Source organism: Embiotoca jacksoni, unplaced genomic scaffold (genome assembly GCF_022577435.1).
Source record: "Embiotoca jacksoni isolate LCO1_2020_lvr unplaced genomic scaffold, fEmbJac1.0.p SCAF_26, whole genome shotgun sequence".
Lineage (NCBI taxonomy): Eukaryota > Metazoa > Chordata > Actinopteri > Embiotocidae > Embiotoca > Embiotoca jacksoni.
In genome coordinates this window covers 5,231,957-5,255,006 of record NW_027185377.1, presented here as the reverse complement: position 1 = coordinate 5,255,006, position 23,050 = coordinate 5,231,957, and the positions used below count along the sequence as shown (strand labels likewise).

General features: G+C 46.2%; 2 protein-coding genes across 7 annotated transcripts; one reads left to right on the top strand and one right to left on the bottom strand.

Annotated features, from left to right (window-relative positions):
• Positions 1-372: 372 nt before the first annotated feature.
• On the bottom strand, positions 373-5,536 carry socs3b (suppressor of cytokine signaling 3b). Of its 4 annotated transcripts, none has more exons than XM_069160277.1 (3): positions 5,443-5,536; positions 3,158-3,510; positions 373-3,046 (listed from the first exon to the last, which is right to left on the bottom strand). In XM_069160277.1, exons 2-3 carry the CDS (start codon positions 3,251-3,253, stop codon positions 2,489-2,491), a joined length of 654 nt encoding a protein of 217 aa, XP_069016378.1. In that variant the 5' UTR covers positions 3,254-3,510; positions 5,443-5,536; the 3' UTR covers positions 373-2,488. The 4 variants fall into 4 exon arrangements, with proteins under 4 accessions (XP_069016378.1, XP_069016376.1, XP_069016379.1 ...); XM_069160275.1 differs by lacking the exon at positions 5,443-5,536 and adding an exon at positions 4,376-4,774; XM_069160278.1 differs by lacking the exon at positions 5,443-5,536 and adding an exon at positions 3,759-4,133.
• Positions 5,537-7,098: 1,562 nt separating this feature from the next.
• LOC138204782 (CDP-diacylglycerol--glycerol-3-phosphate 3-phosphatidyltransferase, mitochondrial) lies at positions 7,099-22,699 on the top strand. Of its 3 annotated transcripts, none has more exons than XM_069160265.1 (11): positions 7,099-7,331; positions 9,775-9,985; positions 11,702-11,779; positions 13,780-13,879; positions 14,023-14,212; positions 15,244-15,422; positions 16,271-16,479; positions 16,630-16,921; positions 18,161-18,309; positions 18,420-18,550; positions 21,599-22,699. In XM_069160265.1, exons 1-10 carry the CDS (start codon positions 7,216-7,218, stop codon positions 18,537-18,539), a joined length of 1,644 nt encoding a protein of 547 aa, XP_069016366.1. In that variant the 5' UTR covers positions 7,099-7,215; the 3' UTR covers positions 18,540-18,550; positions 21,599-22,699. The 3 variants fall into 3 exon arrangements, with proteins under 3 accessions (XP_069016366.1, XP_069016367.1, XP_069016368.1); XM_069160266.1 differs by having other exon boundaries at positions 7,101-7,331; positions 21,716-22,699; XM_069160267.1 differs by lacking the exon at positions 21,599-22,699 and adding an exon at positions 21,262-21,508 and having other exon boundaries at positions 7,101-7,331.
• The last annotated feature ends 351 nt before the right edge of the window (positions 22,700-23,050 follow it).

Sequence of the window (23,050 nt, the reverse complement as noted above, 5' to 3'; positions counted from 1 at the left end):
CACCCTCTCCTATATGTCCCCCGACGGAATTTACCCACAATGCTCCGGCGGAGAAAATGAGAAGTGAGGATTGCAGTAATGTGTGCAGTGTGACCGGTGCGCGTCCTCCCCGTCGCCCCCGTCCGCCTCTTGCAAAAGCTTTCCCACTGGATAAACGCCGTTTTGTTTACCCAAGAAATCCCCGTCGTCTGTAAATAATCTCATTGTGAGGCGGAGGAATTGCTGGAAAACAGAGTGTTTTACATTACGGTAAATTAGAGCGCTTCCAGTCAATATTGACTCAGTCATCAAGTAAGAGAGAGAAAAGAGAAGCTGCGGAAGAAGGCAAATAAACAAACAGTGAAGTAACACACAGGGCAAATGCACTGACTTTTGTAAAAATAGTGCTCTTTAATATAAATTATTGAAATATTTTAGAAATATAAATATGTGCAACGTTCCTTTTCATTTATTTTTTGTAATGCTTTGTCATTTCAGGTATTACAGCTTGTATTCTGCCAGACTAGTGGCCAGCGTTTTTGCAAGAAGAGTCTTTATAAAAGACAAAATGATTCACATACACGTGGTCCACCGGTGCAACACATGTACAAACTTGGTGTTGATGTGAGAAAAAGTTTAGAGCCCAGATTTGACCAAAGATGTGAGTCACCGTGCTGCAATTCAGCACCCGTGTCTCACAAAATCTTACGATGTGGAGAAGCTCCCACTCCAACATGGAGACGAGCTCCGGTCGAGCACAGAGGGGGAAAAACAAACAAAACAAAACAACAAAAAAAAACACATGTTTGATCAAATCAGAGTCTTAGTTTAGTTTTACAAAAGGCTTTTTGAAAAGAATCACTGAAGGGAAGTCTCGTGTTCCCTTTTGACATTCAGACAAAGCCGACTGTTCGCTCCTGCTCCAGAGGTAACGATGGAAGGTAGACTGGGCAAAACAACAAACAAAACAAAACAAAACAAAACAAAAAAAACGTTTTCTAAAGTTACAGGGACAAAACTGACCACATAACAGCTCGTTTCTTCTCTTATCTCCTTCATGAGCGGGGCGGAGGGGGGGGTGTAAGAAAACCGGGAGGGAAAGAGCAGACACTCACTCACTCAAGACACACCAGGGTGTTTTAGAAAAGAAATATAAAATGGAGATGAAAATCTAAAAATGCTTGAAAAGACAGAATTAAAACTCAGCCAAAACTTTCTTCTCTTGGCATGGGCTGTTCAGATTTACCGGAGCAGCGTCCTGTTGAAGCTCCATCATTTCCTCCGAGTCGGGGACATCAATCACGTCAATGTTTTTGTTTAGCTGTATACCAGTATGTCTCCTCCCACTTCTCCCCTAACCCAAGCCCCCTCCCCAGTTCTCCGTCCTCTTCAATTTCCTTTTTCCTAATCCCATTTCCCGCTCTCCCCTCTCTCTCTCTCTCTCTCTCTTTCCCTCCCTCCTCCTCCTCCCCCAATCTCTGGGATCATCATCGTCACTCTCCAAGGAGCCTTACAGTGTCACTGACATTTTTCCAGCCAGTCTGGGTAAAAATAAGTTCTGCCGTTTTGTTTGGTCCCACGCCAGGGCTTTTGTCTCAGTAACAAGCTTTTGTCTCGGCAACAGCAGTCTGCTTTCCGTCACTGTCAAAGCACACATGCATCTCTGAAACTAAAAGAAAGGGGGGAGGGAGGGAGGGAGGGAGAAGGGGCGAACAGGAGAAGGAGAAAACGCTAACTAAACCTTCATGTGGGCCTGTACCTGCATGTGTGTGTGTGTGTGTGTGTGTGACCACCCGCTCCCCTCTATGAGGCAACACTTGCGGGAAGCAGTGGTGGAAATGTGTGCGCCACCACAACATACACACACACACACACACACACACACACACTTAGACAAACAAATACTGTGCGTTTGCCATGTTGAGCCCCTCGTTTTGGACTTTGCCATTTTCTCTGCAGCTCCTCCTTCATTCACTCCCTCTGAGCCGTTCTGCCGTCTTTCTTTGTGTCCAGTGATCCAAAGTGTTGTAAATGTCACGCTGACCGTGGAGGTTTCTTCTTGAGCACATTTAAACCCCTTCGGAGATCAGCGGCGACGGTATCGATCGCACCGTCGCCGCTTTTTGTTTAATTAATCTCCTACGGGGCGCTGCTCTGCGTCTTGAGTCAGTCATAGGAAACGTTGACCTTTGACCCCGGGCTTCGTCTGCCACTCACTCTAGTGGTCAGTTTTTTTTTTGTTTTGTTTTTTACGAGGCGAGACCCAAATCACTCCACCTCGTCATCCCAGACCCCCCGGGTCAGTGCGAGGCTGTCGGTAGGTGGTGTCCATCAGTGATCGCACATCTGGGATCAGCCGATTCGGAAATCTGACCTGGCATCAGCATCCGAGGCTCAGTCTGGTCAGTCTCCGATGGCGCCGGGTTTCTCGTACGCGCCGAGGACTGGTCCGTGCCGCCGTCCAGACACCCGGTCCGCGAAGTGGGAACCTCTCCACTCCCAGCGTCGGTCATATCGGAGCATCGTACTCCTCCAGGAAGTTTCTGAGTGTGCGCGGGAGCTGCTCGGTTCGCTCCGGCGCCCCCAGGCCTCGGTTGTTCAGCGTCCTCCTGCACATGTGCTGCAGGGACGACAGAGAAGTCGAGAGCGGTCGCTGCAACTCCAGCGGGATTTTCTCTCCACCGGTGTGGATCAGATAAACGTTGTGGCCCTTGATTCTGGCCTCTCCCGAATGGCCCCCGCTCGCCCCTTCTCTGGTCCTTACAGCATCCGGCCCTTTCCCCATGTAGTGCGCTATGAGTTTCAGCACACAATCAAACTGCGGGGGCTCCTGGGTGGTTTGGGAGTCTGGCTGCAAGAAGAAGCCACCTCCCTGGCTGTGGATGCGCAGGTTCTTGGTTCCCCGAGCCGTCTGGACAGAGAGGGTGAAGAAGTGGTGGTGGTCCGAGGAGTCGCGGATCAGGAAAGTGCCGGGGGGCTCGGAGCGCAGTAGAGAGCTGGCCTCCCGGCCCCCGACGGCCCCCCAGTAAAACCCACTCTCCTGGAGCTTACGCAGCGCACGCATCACCTGAAACAAGAGAAGGAGCCCGCCATTATTAATGTGTCATCAGGTCAGGGTGGATGTTTAGGCTTCAATCGAACACACAGCTGTTTGTCTAAACTCTCAGGTGTGACTGACCTGCTGGTAGTGTTCATGCGAGCTGAAAGGCTTGTAATGATGAGGGGTAAAGTTCGACCCCTGAACCCTGCCCTCCGGAGGGGTCACGCCGCTCATGGCGAGGGGGCTCCGTCCGCCGACGGTCACCACGGCGCCATGGCCCCCTGCCTCCGCCTGCTGGTCGAGAGGCAGGGGGCCCAGAACGGGGGCTTCGGGGTGGACAGGTGGATGGGAGTTTGGGGCTGAGGGAGAGTGAGAGGGGAGAGAGGGGGAGAGGGGGCGAGGGCAGCGGGGTCACACACCGGGTCCAGGGCCCCGGGGCAGAGGAGTCTGATGCATCCAGAGAGGGGCTGGTAGAGAGCACCTAAGCACAGCTGGAGGGAGGGACGGGGAGCACAGATTAGGCATTTCCATCTATATATAGACTGATGACACAGTAAAGCAGGCTACATCGAGGCACCGAGAGGGTCGTTGAAACTCCTTCATAAGCGGTGACATACATTAATGACCACTTTGTCACACCGGGGCTCTCAGTTTACCCCCCATAAAATGCAGTGACAAATGCACAAGGCAAGGCTGGGCAGGCAGGTTATATTTAGTTTTAAATGAATCCTCCGCTTACTCGCGCTGAGCCTCCTGCTGCTGCTGCTGCTGCTGCACCGTGCAGCCAGACAGCAACTGGATCCTGATTGCTTTCAATTGTCTTCGATCGGGCGCACCGCAACAAGGGATTTCTGAATCGGGGTCACTGTGAGAGAGTCCAGCGAGCTTCTTCTTCTTTTTTTTTGTTTTTTTTTTGTTTCCTCTCCCCCTCTCTCTTTCACTAAATAAGTCTTTATCTCTGCTCGGAAGTCCCGTTCTCCGGTTTCACGGTGACTAAAAAAAAAAAAAAAAAGAGGTATCCTGGCCGGTTAGGCTGGCTGTAATCCCCCTGCGGGTCTGCAGGACAGAGGGACGGCTGGAGCAGGAGGCGCCATAACGGTTCAGAACCGTTACCAGAAGCCGCCGGTGTGGAAGTCGGTCCACTTGCCCCACAAGCCCAGCGAAACACCCCCCCCCCCCCCCCAAAAAAAAATAAAAAAAAAAAAATCACCCCTCCAGGGGCCCTCTGCACCGCGAGTCCAGACAAGAGACGTGACCGTGCACCGAGACCCAGCCTCCCTCGTCACTCCGCCCGCTCCAACGATGTACACAACCAGCCGATTTCGGACGCGTTTTCGCAGACTTTTAAGCACTTACCTTGCGGATATGTTCTGCCCCGCGCCGCAGCCGCTCGTCGCCGACAGAAAAGATATGCAAACTACCCGAAAGTAGTGCCAGATGAATTATTAACTCAGGCATTAAAATCCAAAAAAAAAAAAAAAAAGAAAAAAGTATCCCAAAAAAAAAAAAGAGCCGTGTGGGGTTTTCTTTTTTTTTTTTTTTTTTTTTTTGTCCGAGCGGAGGAATGTGGCGGTATCTGCCGGACAGACCCCGTTCGTGTGTGCGGAGGAAGGTTACTGGAGGTTGTTCCAGTGAGTAAAAGCCCGATGTTCGTAAGGCTCCGCCTCCTCCGTTCAGAGGTTCTTCCAGTAAACACACGCACGCACGCGCGCGCGCGCGCACTCGCGCACGCAGGGAACAAGCACACGTGCTCGCGCTCCCTCCTGGCAGATTGCCAATAAATAATAAGCGTGACCTTTTGCCTGCGCTGTTTCCTGGTACTTGGTGGGTTCCCTTTCTCGACAAGGTGAAAAAGTTCAAAGCTTTACACCCCCTCCTCCCTTTAAAATAACCGAAAAAAAAAAAAAAAAGCTTATATTCTGTTGGAATATAATATTTTAATGGGACAAAACTTTATAGAGACGTTTAGATGATATTCTACACGTTGTACTCTTTTATTTTATACAAAAAAAATTAATTCAAAGTCATACTGAAACACATAAGTACTGTCGGCAAACTGTACTAAAAGTATCAAAAGTAAAATGAGTCAAAATGAAATATTATAATTTATCGTCGACCTATATAAATTGCTGGAATATTTTGTTATTGACATGTATATGCAAGCAGCATTTTAATGCTGCCACGATAAAGCTAAATTCAACTCATAATTCTGCTAATTAGTCCAATATAATCTACCTATTTAATTCACATGTATTAATATTATTTATTCTTATTATTACCTTCTTAGATTTTCTCTCTATATAATTGAATTGTCTTCACTCTTACTCTTGTTTTTTTTCTAGTTTCTTAAATGTAGTTTTTATTTCACTCTTTTACTGTCTATATTGACATAAAAAGTCCAAAAATGGATTATAAGGCCTTACCTTAAGTTAGACATTAAAAAAAAAAAAAAAATTCTGATGTTTCTGCATAAAAAAAAAAAAAGAAGAAGAAAACGACATCTAATACGACGTCCCTCAGCTCATCATGTCGTGTCAAGAAGCATCTGACTGACTGGAAGTGCTCTTGAGCAACTACCAGCTACGCTGCTCTGCCGCCAAGTTTGACCTGAAATGTTGTTGATCAGCCAAACATGTTGCTTTCAAAGACTTCCTTTGTACCCATCAGGCTATTAGAAAATAAGACACGGAAAATACCAAAGACAAAAAGTACTCATTATACAGAATGTATATTATCGTGTTGTTGGATTATTATTGTCAGCAGCAGTTAAAAGTACATTATTTAACTATAAAATGCAGTGGAGTAGAGTTCAGAGTAGGATAGGGAAATACTAAAGTACAAGTATATTACAAATGTACTTTTAGTGTTAATAATAATAAGCTTCTTTTTTTTTTGCACAGCACCTTTTATACAGGAAATGCAGCTGAAAGTGTTTTACAGCAAGAAAATGACACGCCGTGTTTGACATCAAAGCACATAAACGAACATTTAAAACAAATGTAGAAAATAAATAAGATGCATGAGAACACATAAGACACAAATAGAGTTAAAATATAAACTGTTTATGCTGTTGCGGTGGGAATAAGCAAGTCAACAAAAGAAAACAAACAAATGAAGAGAAGGGAAGGATGTCGTCAAAGTAATCCAATTCGATAAAGTGCCAAATCACAAGAGGAGTCATCTCAGGGAAGTCTTTAAACAAAACCGGTGACCACATAACTGAGAGAAACCCAACAATTCAAACTAATTCCCCTCGATTAGCAGAGAAAAACTCTGTGGACAGGAAGAAAACATCTTTGACAGCAGCAGGGAGAAAGTCTCCAACATAAGAGCTCAGACGTCCCGTGGATTAAGAACTTTTTCTTTTTTTTTTTTTTAAATAATCCTTCACCAGAGTTTATTTACTATGTGTACCATCCAGGTGCCGATACGAGTTTATTTACAGTATTAATTATTTCCGCCTCTCGAACCCTCCGATTCTACAGGTTAATTATTAACGCTTTCAGAAGTGCGATCCCACTTCACTCGTGACTTTCCGTCACACGGCTCTAATAACTTATGTACAAGCGTAGATCTACAAACGCATCGAAAACTACTGTGAAAACCAAACCGGGACGCACGAACAAACGACGCTGTTGTTACAAAGGTGAATTTTGCTGATTAATGCCGGCGAGCCGATCCTGCCAGCGGTGTCACAATAAGACTATTTATTAACTGGGAGTAAGGAAGCGGGATGGCCCGGGTGTCTGGCGACAAACAAAAGTCACCTGTCTTTCCAAATCAAACACTGGCGTTTACAGTGACTTCAAACATGTGGTGACGGCCAAGGTCACGCAGAGGGCAAAGGTCAAACGGAAGTGGCGTGTTTTTCCCTTTCAAGTTTACCTTCCGTCGTCAGTTCTAATAAATAAAAGATATTATTTTGCTTGTTAAACTGGAGTTGTACGAGTCTTTTTTTTTTTTCCAGGGTGACCACTAGAGGTCACGTTAAAGGCATTTAAAACAAACCCCCTAAAATATAAACACACATACACAACCACCGATATTTATTTTCCCCGGCTTAGTTTGTTGTTGTTGTTAAATAAATAAATAAATAAATAAATAAATAAATAGTGCAGTCCACGCTCTCACTTTGTGTCTGTGAACTGAGCGCAAGTGTCGATAAAGTTCGTTCAAATACAACTGGCGCCGCAGCAATGGCGGCTCCCATGTCCTGGAGGAGGCTCGCGTACTCCGTGTGCTCACCGGCCGTCGCCGGGGTTTTTACCCGAATATCTGACCGGCTGTTCCGCGCACGGGACAGAGGAGGCGGGTAAGAGACGCGAGGATTAAAAAAAAAAACTGCGTTTTGTTGTTGTTGTTGTTGTTGTTACCCCACCACCCTCCTCCTCCTCCTCTTCCTCCGTTATGACACTTCAGTCGTTCCGCACCGTTTCCAACCGGATGCATCCATTATCGGACACCGGTGTTTTCACGCGGTTTGCTCGCGCTGGACGTCGTCCGTCCCGTCCCGGTATTTTGAGCAACGTGTAGTTAAACCCGCAGCAGCTCATTGTCCCGACGAGAGCGGAGCGTGGACGAGCTTTTAATCGGTCGGACGAGAGACTCGACCAAAAACGTTTAACGAAAAACACTTCTTCTTCTTCTTCTTCTTCGAGGGGTGACGTTACCATGACGACCGACGAGAAGAGCTGCTGTCCGTTATGTCCTCGTCGTCGCGTGTTCGAGCCCGAGTCCCGACACACATCTCTGTCCCCCCCCCCATCATGAATCAGCCGAGAGATGTTCCTTTTTTTTAATAAATTAATAAATAAATAAATTAAATAAATTAAATAAAACGTTTTAAGCTAAATTGGAGCCAACCGTTTTTGGTCCTCGTTGAACTCCCACCTCGGTGGAGTGACGTCACCAGCAAAACACACCTGTTGTCCTCTTAACGGGATCAGATCGGAGGTCGGACCTTTTAACTGTGTGCATGCTGACCTGTTATTGCAGGAAAACCAACATAGCTAAATAATAATAATAATAATAATAATAATAATAATAATAATAAATGGATGTTCCTCGAACTGCAATACCACTGACGGCCACTAGGGGCTCCTAAAACATGAAAAAGGCTGTTTCCATAGACTCCTATGAAGTCAATAAAAAATTCTCACGACTCAAAATGGTGTCAATTGGCTAAACTCACTCCTTCTTATTAGTTGGTCCGTCTGAAAAAAAATAATCCCGTCATTAATTACATATCAGGCTTCAAAAAGTGGTGTCGGGGGGGGGGGGGGCTCTTTGATTGACAGACCTGTGGTGTAGTCAGTCATGTGTCATCAAGTCAGGTCCAGCTCTTCCAAATATGGTCACTTCTGCCTCCAAAAAGCCAAATTAAAGGCGTCATGACGGCTTTTGACAAACCGACGGGGGACGTCGGCGTTGGTTGCTGCTAGAGACCTTAAATTAGTCCTGAACACGCAGAAATAACGCGGCGGGATGGGAGGTAGTTTATTTTATGCGACGTCAACTCGCCCGTACAGATCAGATGTTTCCCTCAGGTTTGCCGTCGCATATTTTCTTTCACGCAAATATCTCAAAAGGTCTAAAACGGCACGACACGATGACGACGTGCTGTTTATAAAAGGGGATACAGAAGTTGAGCAAAAATGAGGAGTTCACCGACTTCCCAGTCGTGCAGTTTTGAATTCCGAGAAAGACGCAACATATTTTTTTTTTTTTTTTTTTTCCAATCACATGCTTTGAATCAGGAGTGATGTGGTGCCCTCGCATACCAAAGTGCACAGCTCCTCCCTTCATTGAATCTACCAGATAAAGCCAGCGTTGCTAACCCGCTAATCTTGTTAAATCTAAGGAAGGCAACCGCCTCTCTGTTAGTCATCAAATAACTAATTAGATAACTTTATTTAGAGAACATCTACAGAGACCATATCAGACTGTGTAAAAATATCCTCAGGGATATCTCAGGGATAAAAAAACAAAAAATATCTGTTATTTTTGTGGAGGTATTTTTTTTTTTTTTTAATGAGGTAACGTCTGTCCTGAAATGAGAAGCTGGAAAACCTTTTTTTTTTTTTTTTAAAGTGTGCTTCTTATCTCCTGTTACGCCGCCTTATCTGTTACAACTTCCAGAAAGTTGTAAAGGGCTCGGGATCAAGTCACATGACCTCCCCGTAGCAGACGAGAGATGATTCAGTGTAAGCTTCATCAGCATGAGGAGGTTATTTTTAATAGTGTTTTTATGGCTCGTGGAGTAAAAATATGAGGAAACAATAACAGGGAAATTCCCCCCCCCAACCCTCCCCACACACACACACACACACCCCCACCGATTGTTCAAGGACTTCATCGAGCCTCGGCTGTGTTTTCTGTTTTAATCTGCTCGCTTCTTCGGATTTTTTTTTTTTTTTTTTTTTTGTGGGTTAAATCCCAAACAACAAACAGTAAACTGATTCGCCGGTGCTGATATTCAGTTGTGATTATAAACAAACAAAAAAAAGAGAAAGGGAGGGTCACAGTCACGTCTGCGGTAAAGACGCCGCACCCTGCATTGTCAGAGGGGACAAAAGGCTTGCGGTGTTGGGGTGAATATAGGACACGCAAAACAAGAAAAAGTACACACTCAGTGAAATATTGCTCCTGCAGTCGATCAGCAGAGAATTATTTTAGTGTTTTTTTTGTTGTTCTTTTTATGACATTATCAGTAACATAAAATCCATTTCCTGCTCCAACTTTCGCGCCCCCCGCAGGTCCTCGGTGCTGCTGCTGGCTCCCCTGCTGGCCGAAGCCGACCCGGCGCCGCACCGCGTCTCCAGGCCCACCGGGTCCGCCGGAGATCAGGGCTCAGACGGCCTCTGCACCAACTTCAGATGGATGGCGGAGCAGGTTCCTGCGTTTCGGGTGCCGGGCGCCCAAGTCCACATCCTGACCTCGCCCGATCAGTTCTACCAGGTCATGAAGGTCCGTGTCACCGTCGGAATAAATGTTCCGGTTCTGATACGTGAAACTCGTTTATCAGTTTGTAATCCAGGCAGAAAAAAAAAAAGGTCAGAGAAAGTGTTTGAGGTAGCAGAAGGAGTTTTATTTTCTCTTTGGGAATCTCCAACACCCGAGTTTACACCCTTATTTTACATTGTTTATTTTTCACACACACTTGTTGTGTGTCACCAGGTTGGAATCTTTTTGTTTCCTCTAACTTTAGGCTATTCAGTTGCTCCGGGAACAAAAGAAACAGGAATTTGCTTTGGGTTGTTTTTTTTTCCACACGTAGGACCTTGCCTCTGACAAAATCCTCGTTTCAACTGTTGGTTGACAACTAAGTAACACAACTTACACATAAAGAGATTTTAAAGTGAGTGGCCTCTCCGATGCTGTTTTAGAAGACTTTCTCTAAGTCTTGTTAGAGACTGGTGTTTGATGCTGGTGTTTGATGCTGTGAACTTTTAGACCCCCCGATGCGTTTGAATTGCTGTATATTATGAGGTTTAAATGTCCTACGTGCAGTATAATGCTGGTGAAGTGAGTCATAAAATTTGTGTTGTTGTGGGTACAAGTATTTAACAAGGATGTGTGATTGGGTGTGAGTCACATTTTTATTGACACTTCTCCATAACACAAAGCTGAACAGGTTTCAGCTCAATGGCTCTGAAGCGTTTTTATTTGTACAACACTTCTGGCATGAGCTTCTCATGTTTCCTGATCTTTTCTTTCTGTCTCACTAATTGTTAATGGAACCGTTTTTTTTTTTTTTTTTTCACATGAATCACCATCCTGTCAGCATTTGTAAAGCCTGAAGCACAACAAGGAGGAAGTCATTTGGTTATTCTCCTTTCTTATGAAAACCGCACAAAAAAAACGGACCTGTTTGAAAGATTTTTATGTTTTCCGATCATGTGAAGGATTTCATACTCCGTCGTAGAGTAAATTTTTTTTAAAGGGTCTTTTTTTTTTAAGGGTCATTTCACAGAAATTATAAAAGATCATGCTTTTTCATTTGCCCTCAACATTGGGAACAGATGATTCATTTTCTGAGCTTTTTGCCTTCAGAAAGGACGAAATTCATTTGATTTGTCTTTTAGTTGAGTAATCTATTCGTCCGTCTTCAAAAAGGAAACGAATCCATCAGCAAATATTTCAGTAATTCATTTTCATTCCATCAAAAAGGTCGTTTTTGAAGCAAAACTGCCAAAGATTTGGTCGTTCTCGCTTCTCAAATGTGAGAATTTGCAACTTTTTGTTGTCTTAAAAAAATAAAATTGAGATACCAAGTGAGAAAATATGTTGATGCCCCCCAACATGGACATATTGTAAAATATTAAGTTGATACCATGAACAAACAGTTGCTTATTTCCATATCCTGTGGTTACGGAGCACCACGATCGGTTGCGTTTCCGGTCATCTGGCAAATGTGAGCCCAGCATTAACTCTCTTTTTGCTCCTTTACCAACTCCCGAGGGAAGCGTGTGACTATTTAGCCGCTACATGCCTCCAGTAGCTCGCCGAGCAGGTCGATCGCAGCGGCGCTTTTTAGAGCTTCATCACCGATCGTCAGACGTGTAATCAATTCGCTGAAAGTCGCTTTAACCCTTCGTAGAGCGAAGATATTAAGCTGATGCTCTGTAGGTTTACGGCTTTCTGTGACTCCTTTTACACGTTTCTCGTTTTCTTCCACCTCAGGCTCGCATCAAGACTGCGCAGAGGCGTGTGGTGATGGCCTCGCTGTATCTGGGAACTGGTCGGCTGGAGCAGGAGCTGGTAAGAAAACGGTGGCGTCTACGTGTGATCGTGAGAAGCAGATTCTCGTATTATTACAGCACTGGAGAATTTTGCCTTCTTTTCAGTTTTCGGGCAGGTGAGAACAATGCTGTCCGAAGCATGGGCGCGTGCCAAATAACTCGTCAGAGATGCCAGAAAATATGAGTCAGAGTTCTCCTCCAAGACGACCGCAATGTGGTTTGTTCAGAAATGGGAATGCACTCCCGGCCAACTACAAGGAATGACCCCGAAATGCAAGGGTTTATGGTTATAAGGAGACCAGTGCTGGCATGCGATAGCCTGCTGTTCTTCATGCTTGGAAAGCCTCGCATAACAACATGAACCCAAAGCAAACCACAGTCTGGACTGACGCTCGCATTCAGCTGTTTTTCATGTTTTCTTCGAACCGGTACGGAGGGGGCGAAACACAGAAGAGGAAGAAAAAAAAAAGCATAGAAAAGCCAACATGCTTAATTACAGTTAAAAGCATTGGAATCAGCTGGTTTTGCTGCCAAAAACTCTGCAACCTCACAAGGATGATAGATTACTAGAAATGCGAGTCAACAAGGTGCAGCGAGTACGTGTGTCATTTTTGTTTTCAAGCCTTTGGTTTGCTTTGAAATCAGATGCAAATGACGGAAGTGAATTCGGTGCAAAAATGCGAGTGTGGTCTGTGGTTTCAGGCCGAAGAATGTGAACTGCAGGTGTGATTTCCACATTTAAAACCCGGATCTGTGAACACGAACCTGCAGCCGGGCTTGAGGCAAGAAGAGACCGACGCTGACGGTCACGCCCGCATGGGCGGGTCTACGTCGTCGGAAAGAACAACTGTCTGAAAACTCACAGCGAGACACGTTTGTCTTCGGCACACTGCATGCAAATATTTTTCAAAGACTTGTGTACCGTGTGGACTTTTTTTTTTTTTTTTTTTTTAAGTCACTTGGGTTTTTATGCGAGTGAAGAATTTACGAATGAGCACGCAGACGAAGAGATGTTCGTTACTTCCGCCGAAATGAAGAAGACGACCAGTAGACGTGGGTGCAAACGATGCATCGAGTTTTACAAAAACTAGGCCAATAGTTTTCCCCTATTAAAAAAAACACACACAAAAAAAACAGTCGGGCTACAACTAATGACTATTTTCATTGGTGTGTAATCTAGCAATTACTTTCTTTATTTTATTATTTAGGTTTATAAAATTACCAAAAAAATAGTGCAAATTGGTTCCCAGAACTGAGGGCGATGTCTTCAAGTTGCTTGAACCCAGTCCAAAACCCAAAAACATTCAGTGTAGCATGATATGAAACGGAGAAAAACAGCAAATCCTCTCATTTAAGAAGCTGAAACCAACAAAAATTGTTGCAGGCTATTTTTACAATGAGTCATTTTGGCTGTAAAACATCAGGATATTGTGTTAAATGTCCAGTCGAATTTCCTGGAGTCCAAGTTGACGTCTTTAAACTTCGGGTTTTTTTTTTTCAAATGAAAACAATCCAAAACCCGTTATACATTATACAAGAAAAAAAAACAACAACTTAAATCCTCATAATTGAGCAGCTGGATACAGCAGATGTAGAGGAATTTTTACATAATACATGAATTTAATGATTAATAGACTATTAAAATGGTTTGCGATGGACAAATAACTGTTTCTGCTCCACCATTAAATCTTATCTGCGACACGTTGACGTTTAACTGAACTCTATTAGTCAGTTGGAAGCTGTAGTCAAAATGTTGAAACTCGAGGCAGCAAGTCGTTTCATGTTGAAGAGAAACGCATTAAAGTCCGTTTGCAGGTCTTGATAAGTCCTGAAGCCAATAAATCCGCTGCTTCTCCAATAAAACGCTGAACCTCTGCCGCAACTGTCTGCAGTCGACTTTAATTTCAGGTTTTAATACGTTTTCTTTTTGAAACTGCGCATTGAGCGCGTTGGCGCTACAGGAATAAAATGCGAAAAGCCGTCAATCCCGTTTCGCCGTTGTCGTTTTGTTGTTCTTAGGTGGACTGCATGGAGGAAGCGCTCCAACGTTCGCAGGACGGCAGCCGCTCTCCCGACCTCAAAGTCTCCGTGCTGCTGGACTACACGCGAGGCTCCCGAGGTTCTTGCTGTTTTCCCCCTTCGGATCGCTTTGCAGCTGGTTTTCCTCAGACCGCCCCTGCGCTCAACATCCTCTCTCTGTGTGTGTGTGTGTGTGTGTGTGTGTGTGTGTGTGTGTGTGTGTGTGTGTGTGTTAACGTGCAGGAGCGATAAACTCGAGGACCATGCTGCTGCCTCTGCTGCAGCGCTTCGCGTCGCAGATGCGGGTGTCCCTGTACCACACTCCGGACCTGAGGGGGCTCCTGCGGCTGCTGGTCCCGCAGCGCTTCAACGAGACCATCGGAGTCCAGCACATCAAGGTCTACCTGTTTGACGACAGCGTCATCATCAGCGGGTACGTCGGGTCCCGGATGAGTTTTTTTTTTTTTTTTTCCGGCCTTTCACCTTTTGTGTCAACGCGAGTTTGTTTAGTTTGAATTCAGACTAAAGCTCAGAATAAAGTCCTCCCTCCTGATCGGTTTAGGTAATGGTTTTCCGGAGCAAAGCGCGTGTTTTTACCACCGCTGGTAGGGTATGTTCTCGGTGTGCAATACCGCTTGCAGCAAACAGCAGAGACCTCGTAAACGTGCCGTTTTGAAGAAGTCCAACTTGGAAGTCTTCCCAGAGATACGACTAGTCCGGGACGAGGAGAGTCAACAGCCTCGAAGTGTTGTAATTATATCTCCCTGAGCACCTTGTCTGTCACACTCGTGATTCGTCACTGCTTGACAGCTGGTATAACACCTGTCTTCATCCCATTTGCATAACCTTCTGAGCAGTGCTGTTGCGTAACGCCACTTGAAGTGCAGATGTTTACCACCACTGCCAGGAAACGTATAGATGCCGGGCAACGCTGTGCGCTCGCTGTCACTCGTCAAGCATTCATTTCCTCCTTTGCCAGGAAAACACGTTGCACAAGACTTCAGAAACTCTCGCAGGTCAAACGAGACGCTCGATTTACTCGAAAAGACACACCAGTGCTGTGAGGACGCACGCCGGTATGTCAACATTAACCATGTACGCATCACTCGGAAAGCAACACTGGTCGTGTTTAACCACTGTTTAACAGTAATTACATCGTGAGCATGCAGTTTTCGGTCAAAAGGTGTTCGGTACAATCTGCTAACTTTAGGGAAAATGATATCAGTTTGTAACTGGATGCATTCAGTCCAACAGAGTAGTTTAACATTAAGAATTGACCCTTTAAATTCAACAGTATCTCCAGCTGACGAGCTTTCAAAGTCCCTCCCGCCGCCCCGGTTGAAGTGGCTTTTCCCCCTTTGCGGGCAACACCGGCTACAGCCACGACTGAAGGAGGGACGACCGCCTCGGCGTACCCTCCTCTCCGGAGGCCCTTTCAAATCCCTTTCAAATCCGTTTTTTCAGGGCCAACCTGAGCGACTCGTACTTCACCAACAGACAGGACCGCTACGTGCTGCTGGAGAACTGCAGGGAGGTCGCCGACTTCTTCTCCGACCTGGTGGAGGCCGTGGGAGACGTCTCCCTGCAGCTGCAGCCCGACGACTCGGTCACCATGCTGGAGGGCATGGTGCACCCGTACAAAGGTAGAAACCCAGCACACGCACACGCGCATGTTTACCCTCCAACATGTTTTGACAGTGCGCGACACTCCACGCTCAGTTGCGGCCCGAGTCTCGGCACCAGGAGCCGGCGGATTCTGCTAATGGAGCTTGAAAGCTTAGACAGGCCGAGAGCTGCTGCTGGTCAGAGAGACGGACTCGGGGAGAGTACAGTGAGCAAGACGTGGAGAGCTTTTGCGGTCGGCGAGCCGTGCAGCCGGATATGAAATTGTCAGGGTTTTGTCTACACACAAACACACGCGCGCGCACACGCACGCACACGCACGCACACACACTCGCGGTGTGTCCGTAACCAGAGCGCAGACTGCCAGGATGTTCGTTGGAGGGATGAATGACATCATGTCTGCAGGACTGCACCGCCATGGAAACGAACACCAGGAATAGAGTTGTGATGTCACGGTGTTGCTGGAAGATGATATGTAGTGGGAACCGATACACACACACACACACACACACGCACACACACACACACACACAGTCAGTCAGTCAGTCAGTCACACGTAGTTAATGTAGGACCACACACACAGATATTAGACACACACGCAGACGCCGGTGAGATTGTAGTGAACGACATTTGTGAGGATGACTCATAACGTATGATAAACAATGAGATGTCTTAATGTGGTCGAGGCAGAAGTTTGTCCGCAGTCAGCGATAACGGATAATAAATACTGGAAGATCAAAGTGCTGTCAAAGGGTCACTTCATCCAAAATACAAACACAACATCTTGAGTCACACACACGAACACACACCAGTGTGACCCGTCTCCCACTCATCCTCGCCTCACATACCGTGTCTCCGTGGCAACCAGGCAACCGGCAGGACTTCTCGGCGGCGGCGAGGAAGCGGATCATGGAGGTCGTGAACGCCGCCCACATGAGGCAGCGGCTGCTGTACCGGTCGGAGGACGAGGAGGACGAGGAGATGAGCGAGGGGGGGGCGGAGGAGGAGGACACCTGGGTGTTCCCGCTAGTGCAGATGAAGCCTCTGGGCATCCGGGTGGACGAGCAGGTCACACAGGTGAGCCGCGGACGTCTTCTGAATGGTTGTAGTTGCAGGAAAAAAAAAAAACAACCCGTACACGATGAAGGCGACGCGAGGAATAAAACGAGAGAAAACTCGTCTGTAACTCGCCTTTCTTTGATTTCTCTTCCTCTCACCGACCCGCAGCGCCTGCTGACAGACGCCGGGCCCGACTCCACTGTGTTTCTGACATCGGGTTACTTCAACCTGACCCGGGCGTACATGGGTCTGGTGCTCGGGGCCGGAGCCAGCTACCGCATCCTCACCGCCTCCCCCGAGGTCAACGGGTTCTTCGGGGCCAAGGGCGTCGCCGGAGCGATCCCCGCCGCGTACATCCACATCGCCAGGCAGTTTTACAAGCAGGTGTGCCAACTGGGCCAGGAGGAGAGAGTGCACCTGCACGAGTACCACAGGCCTCAGTGGACCTTCCACGCCAAAGGTGGGTGGACCAAAAGCACACGTCGGTGCCGCCACTCGGCTCGTCCGCTCCAGCGTGTGAAAAATTGACTCCTGGAAAGTGTGAACATGTTTCACTACATCATCTGCATGTGTGGATCTCCATGGACGCTACGTCCCGCCCACCGATAGCTGGAACCTGACCGCACCGCAGACCTGTCAATCAAACAGACGCGCGCCCAAAACGTAGCGCTTTTTGAGGCCTAATATCTCATTAATAATGGGATTATTTTCAGTTGGACCGTTAGAAAACTAATAAGAAGGAGCGACTTTAGCGAACGACACCAAAAAAAAAAAAGTATTGCCTTTGTATTTCATGAGAGAAGTTGAATGGGAGTCTATAGAGCCAGAGCCTTTCTGGAGCGAACCCCCAGTGGTCCTCGGTGGTATTGCAGCGTAAGGAACTTCCACATTGGCCTCTCTTTTTAGACATGATAACAGGAAGAAATGACAATTAGATGTAGAAAACACGCATATCATATCATATCAACAAGTCAGATATGGTTTAGAATATTTTAACACGGGCAAAATCATTTGAAAGGCACGTCCACACACTGTTGGACATAACGACGATCCGATCAGCGGATTTCATTTGCTGCAGTCAATCGAACTGGAGCTGCGACTTCCAGCAACTCGTTCCTTCTTCAGGGGGAATCTCAGCACCTTGTCGTGTTTTCCAGTTTTCCAACAAACACACAGCAAGAATTCACGGCACTTCGTGGATCAGCAGTATATTGTGTAGTGACGATTGATCGATGACATTATAAGCCTCTTGTCAGACGTCCGTCAGTTTTCACGAATGTGTCGAAAAACTCATTTTATCCTCTTTTTTTATTTTAAATGTAAACATTTGTACAGTTAAAAAAAAAAAAAAAAAAACGAATGCGATATTACGATCTGAGCCGGACGAGTCGTGTCGGTGAAAAATTTAAAAAAAAACGCCTTCCTCTCGCTTTGTTCCTCTGCTCTGCTGGTCTTCCTGCGGTCGCGGTGGTATGTAGCGTGAGAGACGCAGGATTGTACAGTCACTGCGTCGTAGCCTCAGGACAAGGATGCACACTCACTCTCTCTCATACTTTGGGGTTTTGGATCGACGCTGGGGATTTCTGCATGTGCTTCCTTTTAGTTGTGGTTTCGGGGCCGACAAGAGATCTCTGCTGGAAACGGCCCTCCGAAAGCGTTACCTCCTCCCCTGGCTCACTGCACTTTTCCTCTCCTGCAGGTCTGTGGTATTACCTCCAGGGGCAGGATCGGCCTTGCCTCACCCTGATCGGCTCCCCCAATTTCGGTTACCGCTCGGTTCACCGTGACCTGGAGGCCCAGATCGCCATAGTAACGGAGAACGAGGAGCTGCAGAGCCAGCTGCAGGAGGTCGGCTGCTTTTTTTTTTTTTTTTTTTTTTCTCAAACCACAACCAGAGATGACGATGAAGTGAGTGTGTAGCACGTCACTGAACGCACACCTGTGTTTGAAACTCCCAGGAGCAGGAGACGTTGTATCAGCGCTCCACCGAGGTGTCCAGCTCCACGTTCGAGCGGCCCGACCGCCACGTCAAGCTGTGGGTCAAACTAGTCACGCCCCTCATCAAGAATTTCTTCTGAGACGCCATCAGGTGCAAACACACACACACACACACTGCACATGAAAATCACTCACATTTGTTATTTAGTGAAAAGATAATTCCACTTCAATTTATTTTTGTGGGAGAAAAAAAAAAAATCCTGAAACACAAACGGTTAAGACAGACGGGCTTTAAATCCGCCCGGTTCGATACTTTTATCTCAACAATTTGTCAAACGATTACCACGAAAGGAGGCATTTCTGCAGTTTGAAGCATTTTAGAGTCTTTCAGTTTGATGTATTTTTTTTTTACAAATAAACTAATAATAAGGAGCAACTAACTTGCCGAGCAGCAAATTACACTCAGCAACCAGCTGGTGGAGAACAAACACTGAGCTAAAAGGACCTCCTCCAAATTGACCAAAACAATCTGCTTGAGATTCAGATTGTCACGTGAAGCCGTCTATAAATCGATATCATGTCAGTGTTGTGGTTGCAGATTGATTGCGCTGATAAAAAAAAAACAATTTATTTCCTCTTTGAACAAACCTGAAGTTCAGCCAAACACTTAAAGTAGACAATAAACTGCTCTCACGTTTACAACCCGAGCCGTCGTTACGTCGGAGAGGACCGTGCTACCGTTTACGCTTTTTGACCAGGTTTCAACTTCTAAACTCGGCTTAGTCGACCAGCTTTGATTCTCTTTTGATTTCAACAAATTCAATTGAATTAATCCAAATTTCTCGTGACTTCGACAATTACAAGATATTCAGAAGGCAGAAAAGTGCTGAATAGCAACTCGGTTAAAGAGTTGTAGGTTGTACTGTCGGTGCGGGGACATCTCGGGTCCGTCGTCAACTTCGTGTCCTGATCTGCATTATCACGAAGCTCCGAGTCTCATTTTAAGACCCGACTCGGAGGCTTCATCTCCCCCAACATTAAAAAAGACCCCCCCGCATACTCTCATAGATAAAACATCAAATATAATCCAAATTTAGCGACTCAATTTCGCATAATACACCAGTCAAAATATGCTAAAGATTATTTTCAAAAACATTTTTCTAAATCTTTTCCTGTGTCCAAATGTCACAGCTCCTTATATTTCTCATTTCTGTTGTTTTCGCTTCAGATTTTGATTGGGATTTTTGCCGAGTAGACAAAATACAGTCTCGAACACACACACACACACACACAGTAAAACAGGCTGTGGTTTCTTCAAAATGCCTGCAGTCATTGTGGTGTGTACCAGATCGCAGGTCCCGTCCTCGTCTTCCCAGCAGCCCCATCACCCCAGTGCGAGCCGGCTGATTCACTCCTCTCTGGCAGTGAGTCAGCGTGTTGTTATGCCGATGATTTGACACCGTGGTCTGCGTTGCCGTGAATCCTGTCAGGACTTGGCGAGGTGAAGTCAGAAGGTCCCTGAAACGGAGTCAACAAGGCTGAAACTAAAAGTTTAAAAGTTCACGTTAATTCGGTGAAAATATAAACTGTTCAGCCAAGTTAAGAGCACGGAGACGTAAAAACACGTGTTCATCTAATGAGCTGAAGCTTTGGCTGTCAAAGATCGCAGCTGGAGATTGAGGCGAGGCGACTCAGCAGTTTTTTTTGTTTTTTGTTTTTTCTGTGTGTTATTTCTGAGAAGAGGAAGTGTCACATGCTGGATAGTGACGGTAAACGGGCGGCGTCTTATCACTACCTGAATAGACTCGAAGGAAAAAAAAACCTGACTGATCTGCTGCCAGAAGGAAACGAGTAAAAATATCTCAACTTTCAGGCCGCCAGTATTATACTGTACACAAATATGCGAGCTGTAAAACTCGAACAATGACGCGAGTAAGAGGCCTATTGTTGGAAAATAGAAAAAAAGAATAAAAGAAAAGTGGAAATCCCTGCGATACCGGCTGCATGACGCACACCGAGAGCCCTCAGTGACCTCGGGCTGAAAGTCGACCTGAACTTTCACAACGTGTTTAGATAACAGACGAGGTTACCGAGCGCCTGCGAGCTGGAAATACAGAAACACACGAAGATTAGATTGGAGTCTTCACCAACTGTCACAATCGGCCTGAAGTAGTCGTGTTTTTAACCCAACGGGCCTCACGTACTGTGTTTAATACTGTCAAATACTGCCGCTGCCTCAAAGCGGACCGTTTATAGTGTCGGCCGATGTAAAAGGGAGCTGGTGAGTTTCAGATCTGTAAAACGATTTAACTTTCAAGCGCGAGTTCACCGGTGATTATTGGATAAACACTCCTCAACAAAACGTCAAAATACTCTTCATCGCCTTCCTGGAGAGACGCGCTGAAAATATGCAGCGTTATTCCCATATTTACACACCCAAACTAGTTCTGAAGGACTTCACATTTCTAAACTCCCGACTATGAATTATATCACAACCCTCGGCATGTTGTATCATTTTAATATCTTGCAGGTTAAACATATAATGAGCTGCGCTGCTGAAATTAGCTCCAAAAAAAACGTTGAACGTAGTTAAATGGGAAAATAAAATGACACGGACATATACTGGACGTCTAAGCAGCTCAGTTACGTTCTGAAATCTGCTTTAAAATATCTAAAGACGATAAAGAATTATTACAAAACAACCACTGATATAATAGACGGACATTTTTACTCCCCATTTTTTGTTTATTTTTTTTTCTTAATGAGAAGAAAAGGAGTTTTTGCACTTTTCAGAGGTTTTGTGTCCTTCTGGCCGTCTTGGTCTCTTCACTGCTTTTTTCTTCTTTTTGTTTCCCCTGACAGAAGGAAAAAAAACATAAAACGGGGCCCTCCAACGAGAGCTTTCACGGTTAAAAGTCGTTACCGGCAGCGGATCGTCTGTTGTTAGAGACCAGGGACAACAGGTTGGAGCTTCTCTAAACTCGGCGGGGTTAAAGAGCTGCTTTAGCAGACCTGCCTGCCCTCTAGTGGTGAAACTGAGATCTGCCGCTGCAGTGAAGAGGCCTCAGTGTGTGCTGCCTGCATCTGTTAAAGTCGTCGTCCCCCCCCCCCCCCCCCCCCCCCCCCCCCCCTGAGCTTAACGGCTTCTGATAAGTCAGAGGGGGAAGCGACGAAGAATTAATTTACTAATTTATTACAGAACAAACAACAACAACTTCACGTCCTTACCTGACGACCACGAACCGCACCCGACGTCGCCCTGTCCTCGAACCTCGACGCGGAGAACTGAACAATTTCTCTTGTTTCTGCTGCGCAGGACTCGAGGCGGTTTTCTTCGGTCCCGAGTCGAAGGTCTCGGATGGGGGGGGGGGTCGGCCCCGCTCCTGCAGCAGCGGAGACGGCCCGACGCGCTCGAGTACCATCGGAGCGCCGGCGAGTCGACGTCTTCGGCGTCAGCTCGGATTTCCATAAAAAAAATTTAAATAAAAAAATAACCTTCATCCCCCCCCCTCCACCCTTTCCCTCCCCCATCCCTCCCACGCACACACAGGAGCAGATGGAAGTGGTGAACTCGGGAGGTAAATCCTCTCTTCTTTATTCAAGCTGCGGATTCTGGTTCACTCCGTTGTACCGTTTCCATAGTAACAGCTACCGTCGTCACACTGCGGGGATTTCCGGTTTTGTCGTTTTTAAACCGACTACGGACACCACCAAGCTGCTTTCTGCTCGTGCGTACGCGTGTCGCATGCGTAAGAAATCGACAAAAGAGGCCGGGGAGGGCTGAACGTCTCCGAGGCGCCGAAGGCCGCGACGGGAAGCCGACGGGGTGTGGTGAAGCGCCGCCGTCCCTCCAGGAGCCTCAAGGACAGTTACCAAGAGCTTTCGCAGCGTGTTTCCAGCTCCGCCCGCAGATAAGTGAACCGCGTGTTATCATCTTTGTAAATTAAAGGACGACGTGGTGAGTTTTTAAAGTGACTGAAAAACATTTGGCTTTTTTTTTTTTTTTGCGTCTGTTGCACGAGTACATTTTATTTTGGAAGTAAAAGGACAAAAGTGTTTTTGTTGTTGTTTTTTTTGAATGTCGTAAAAATCACTAGTTTAGACGAGAAGCTTGAAGTTAGTTTTACGTCGACGAGATGCGTGACGGTGTCGCGAGTCCGTTGTCGACGGAGAGGTTTAGCGTCTTTTAGCTCTTTGTTTCGGTTGAGTCTCACGGCTCTCAGCAGCGATTTCGATATTAAAAAAAATAATAAATAAATAAAATAAACTGTCTCAAATGTTAATAAAGTGATATTTTCTGTGCTGCGCGTGTTTTTCCTCGGAGAGGACTTTCGTGCTCACGTGATCGTTGAAGATCAAAATCTGACCGTTCTAGTAAATGAACCCGATCAGATAACAGGCGGAAAGTAACCGCGTGGAAAAGTGTTGACAGCGAACATCTGGTGAAGTTGAGATTGTTTACACAGATGGTTTCATTAACGTGCCGGCACATGACGATCGGGTGCTTTTGTGTCGACGCCGCATAAACACGAGATAAGAACGTTGATAAGATTTTTCAAATATTTTGGTGTCAATCATTGATGTCTTTAGTAGTTTAAGATTTAGTCCGAGTAACAAAATCCCCCCTGAACAATCGAGTTGATGCAAAAAA

Excerpts from the sequence above, each read along its gene's own strand:
- socs3b (XM_069160277.1), bottom strand. The coding sequence starts at position 3,253 with ATGAGCGGCGTGACCCCTCCGGAGGGCAGGGTTCAGGGGTCGAACTTT. Across the intron at positions 3,047-3,157 it reads CGCATGAACACTACCAGCAG|GTGATGCGTGCGCTGCGTAA; the intron begins GTCAGTCACACC and ends CTCTTGTTTCAG.
- LOC138204782 (XM_069160265.1), top strand. The coding sequence starts at position 7,216 with ATGGCGGCTCCCATGTCCTGGAGGAGGCTCGCGTACTCCGTGTGCTCA. Across the intron at positions 7,332-9,774 it reads GCACGGGACAGAGGAGGCGG|GTCCTCGGTGCTGCTGCTGG; the intron begins GTAAGAGACGCG and ends CGCCCCCCGCAG. Across the intron at positions 18,310-18,419 it reads TGCAGAGCCAGCTGCAGGAG|GAGCAGGAGACGTTGTATCA; the intron begins GTCGGCTGCTTT and ends TGAAACTCCCAG.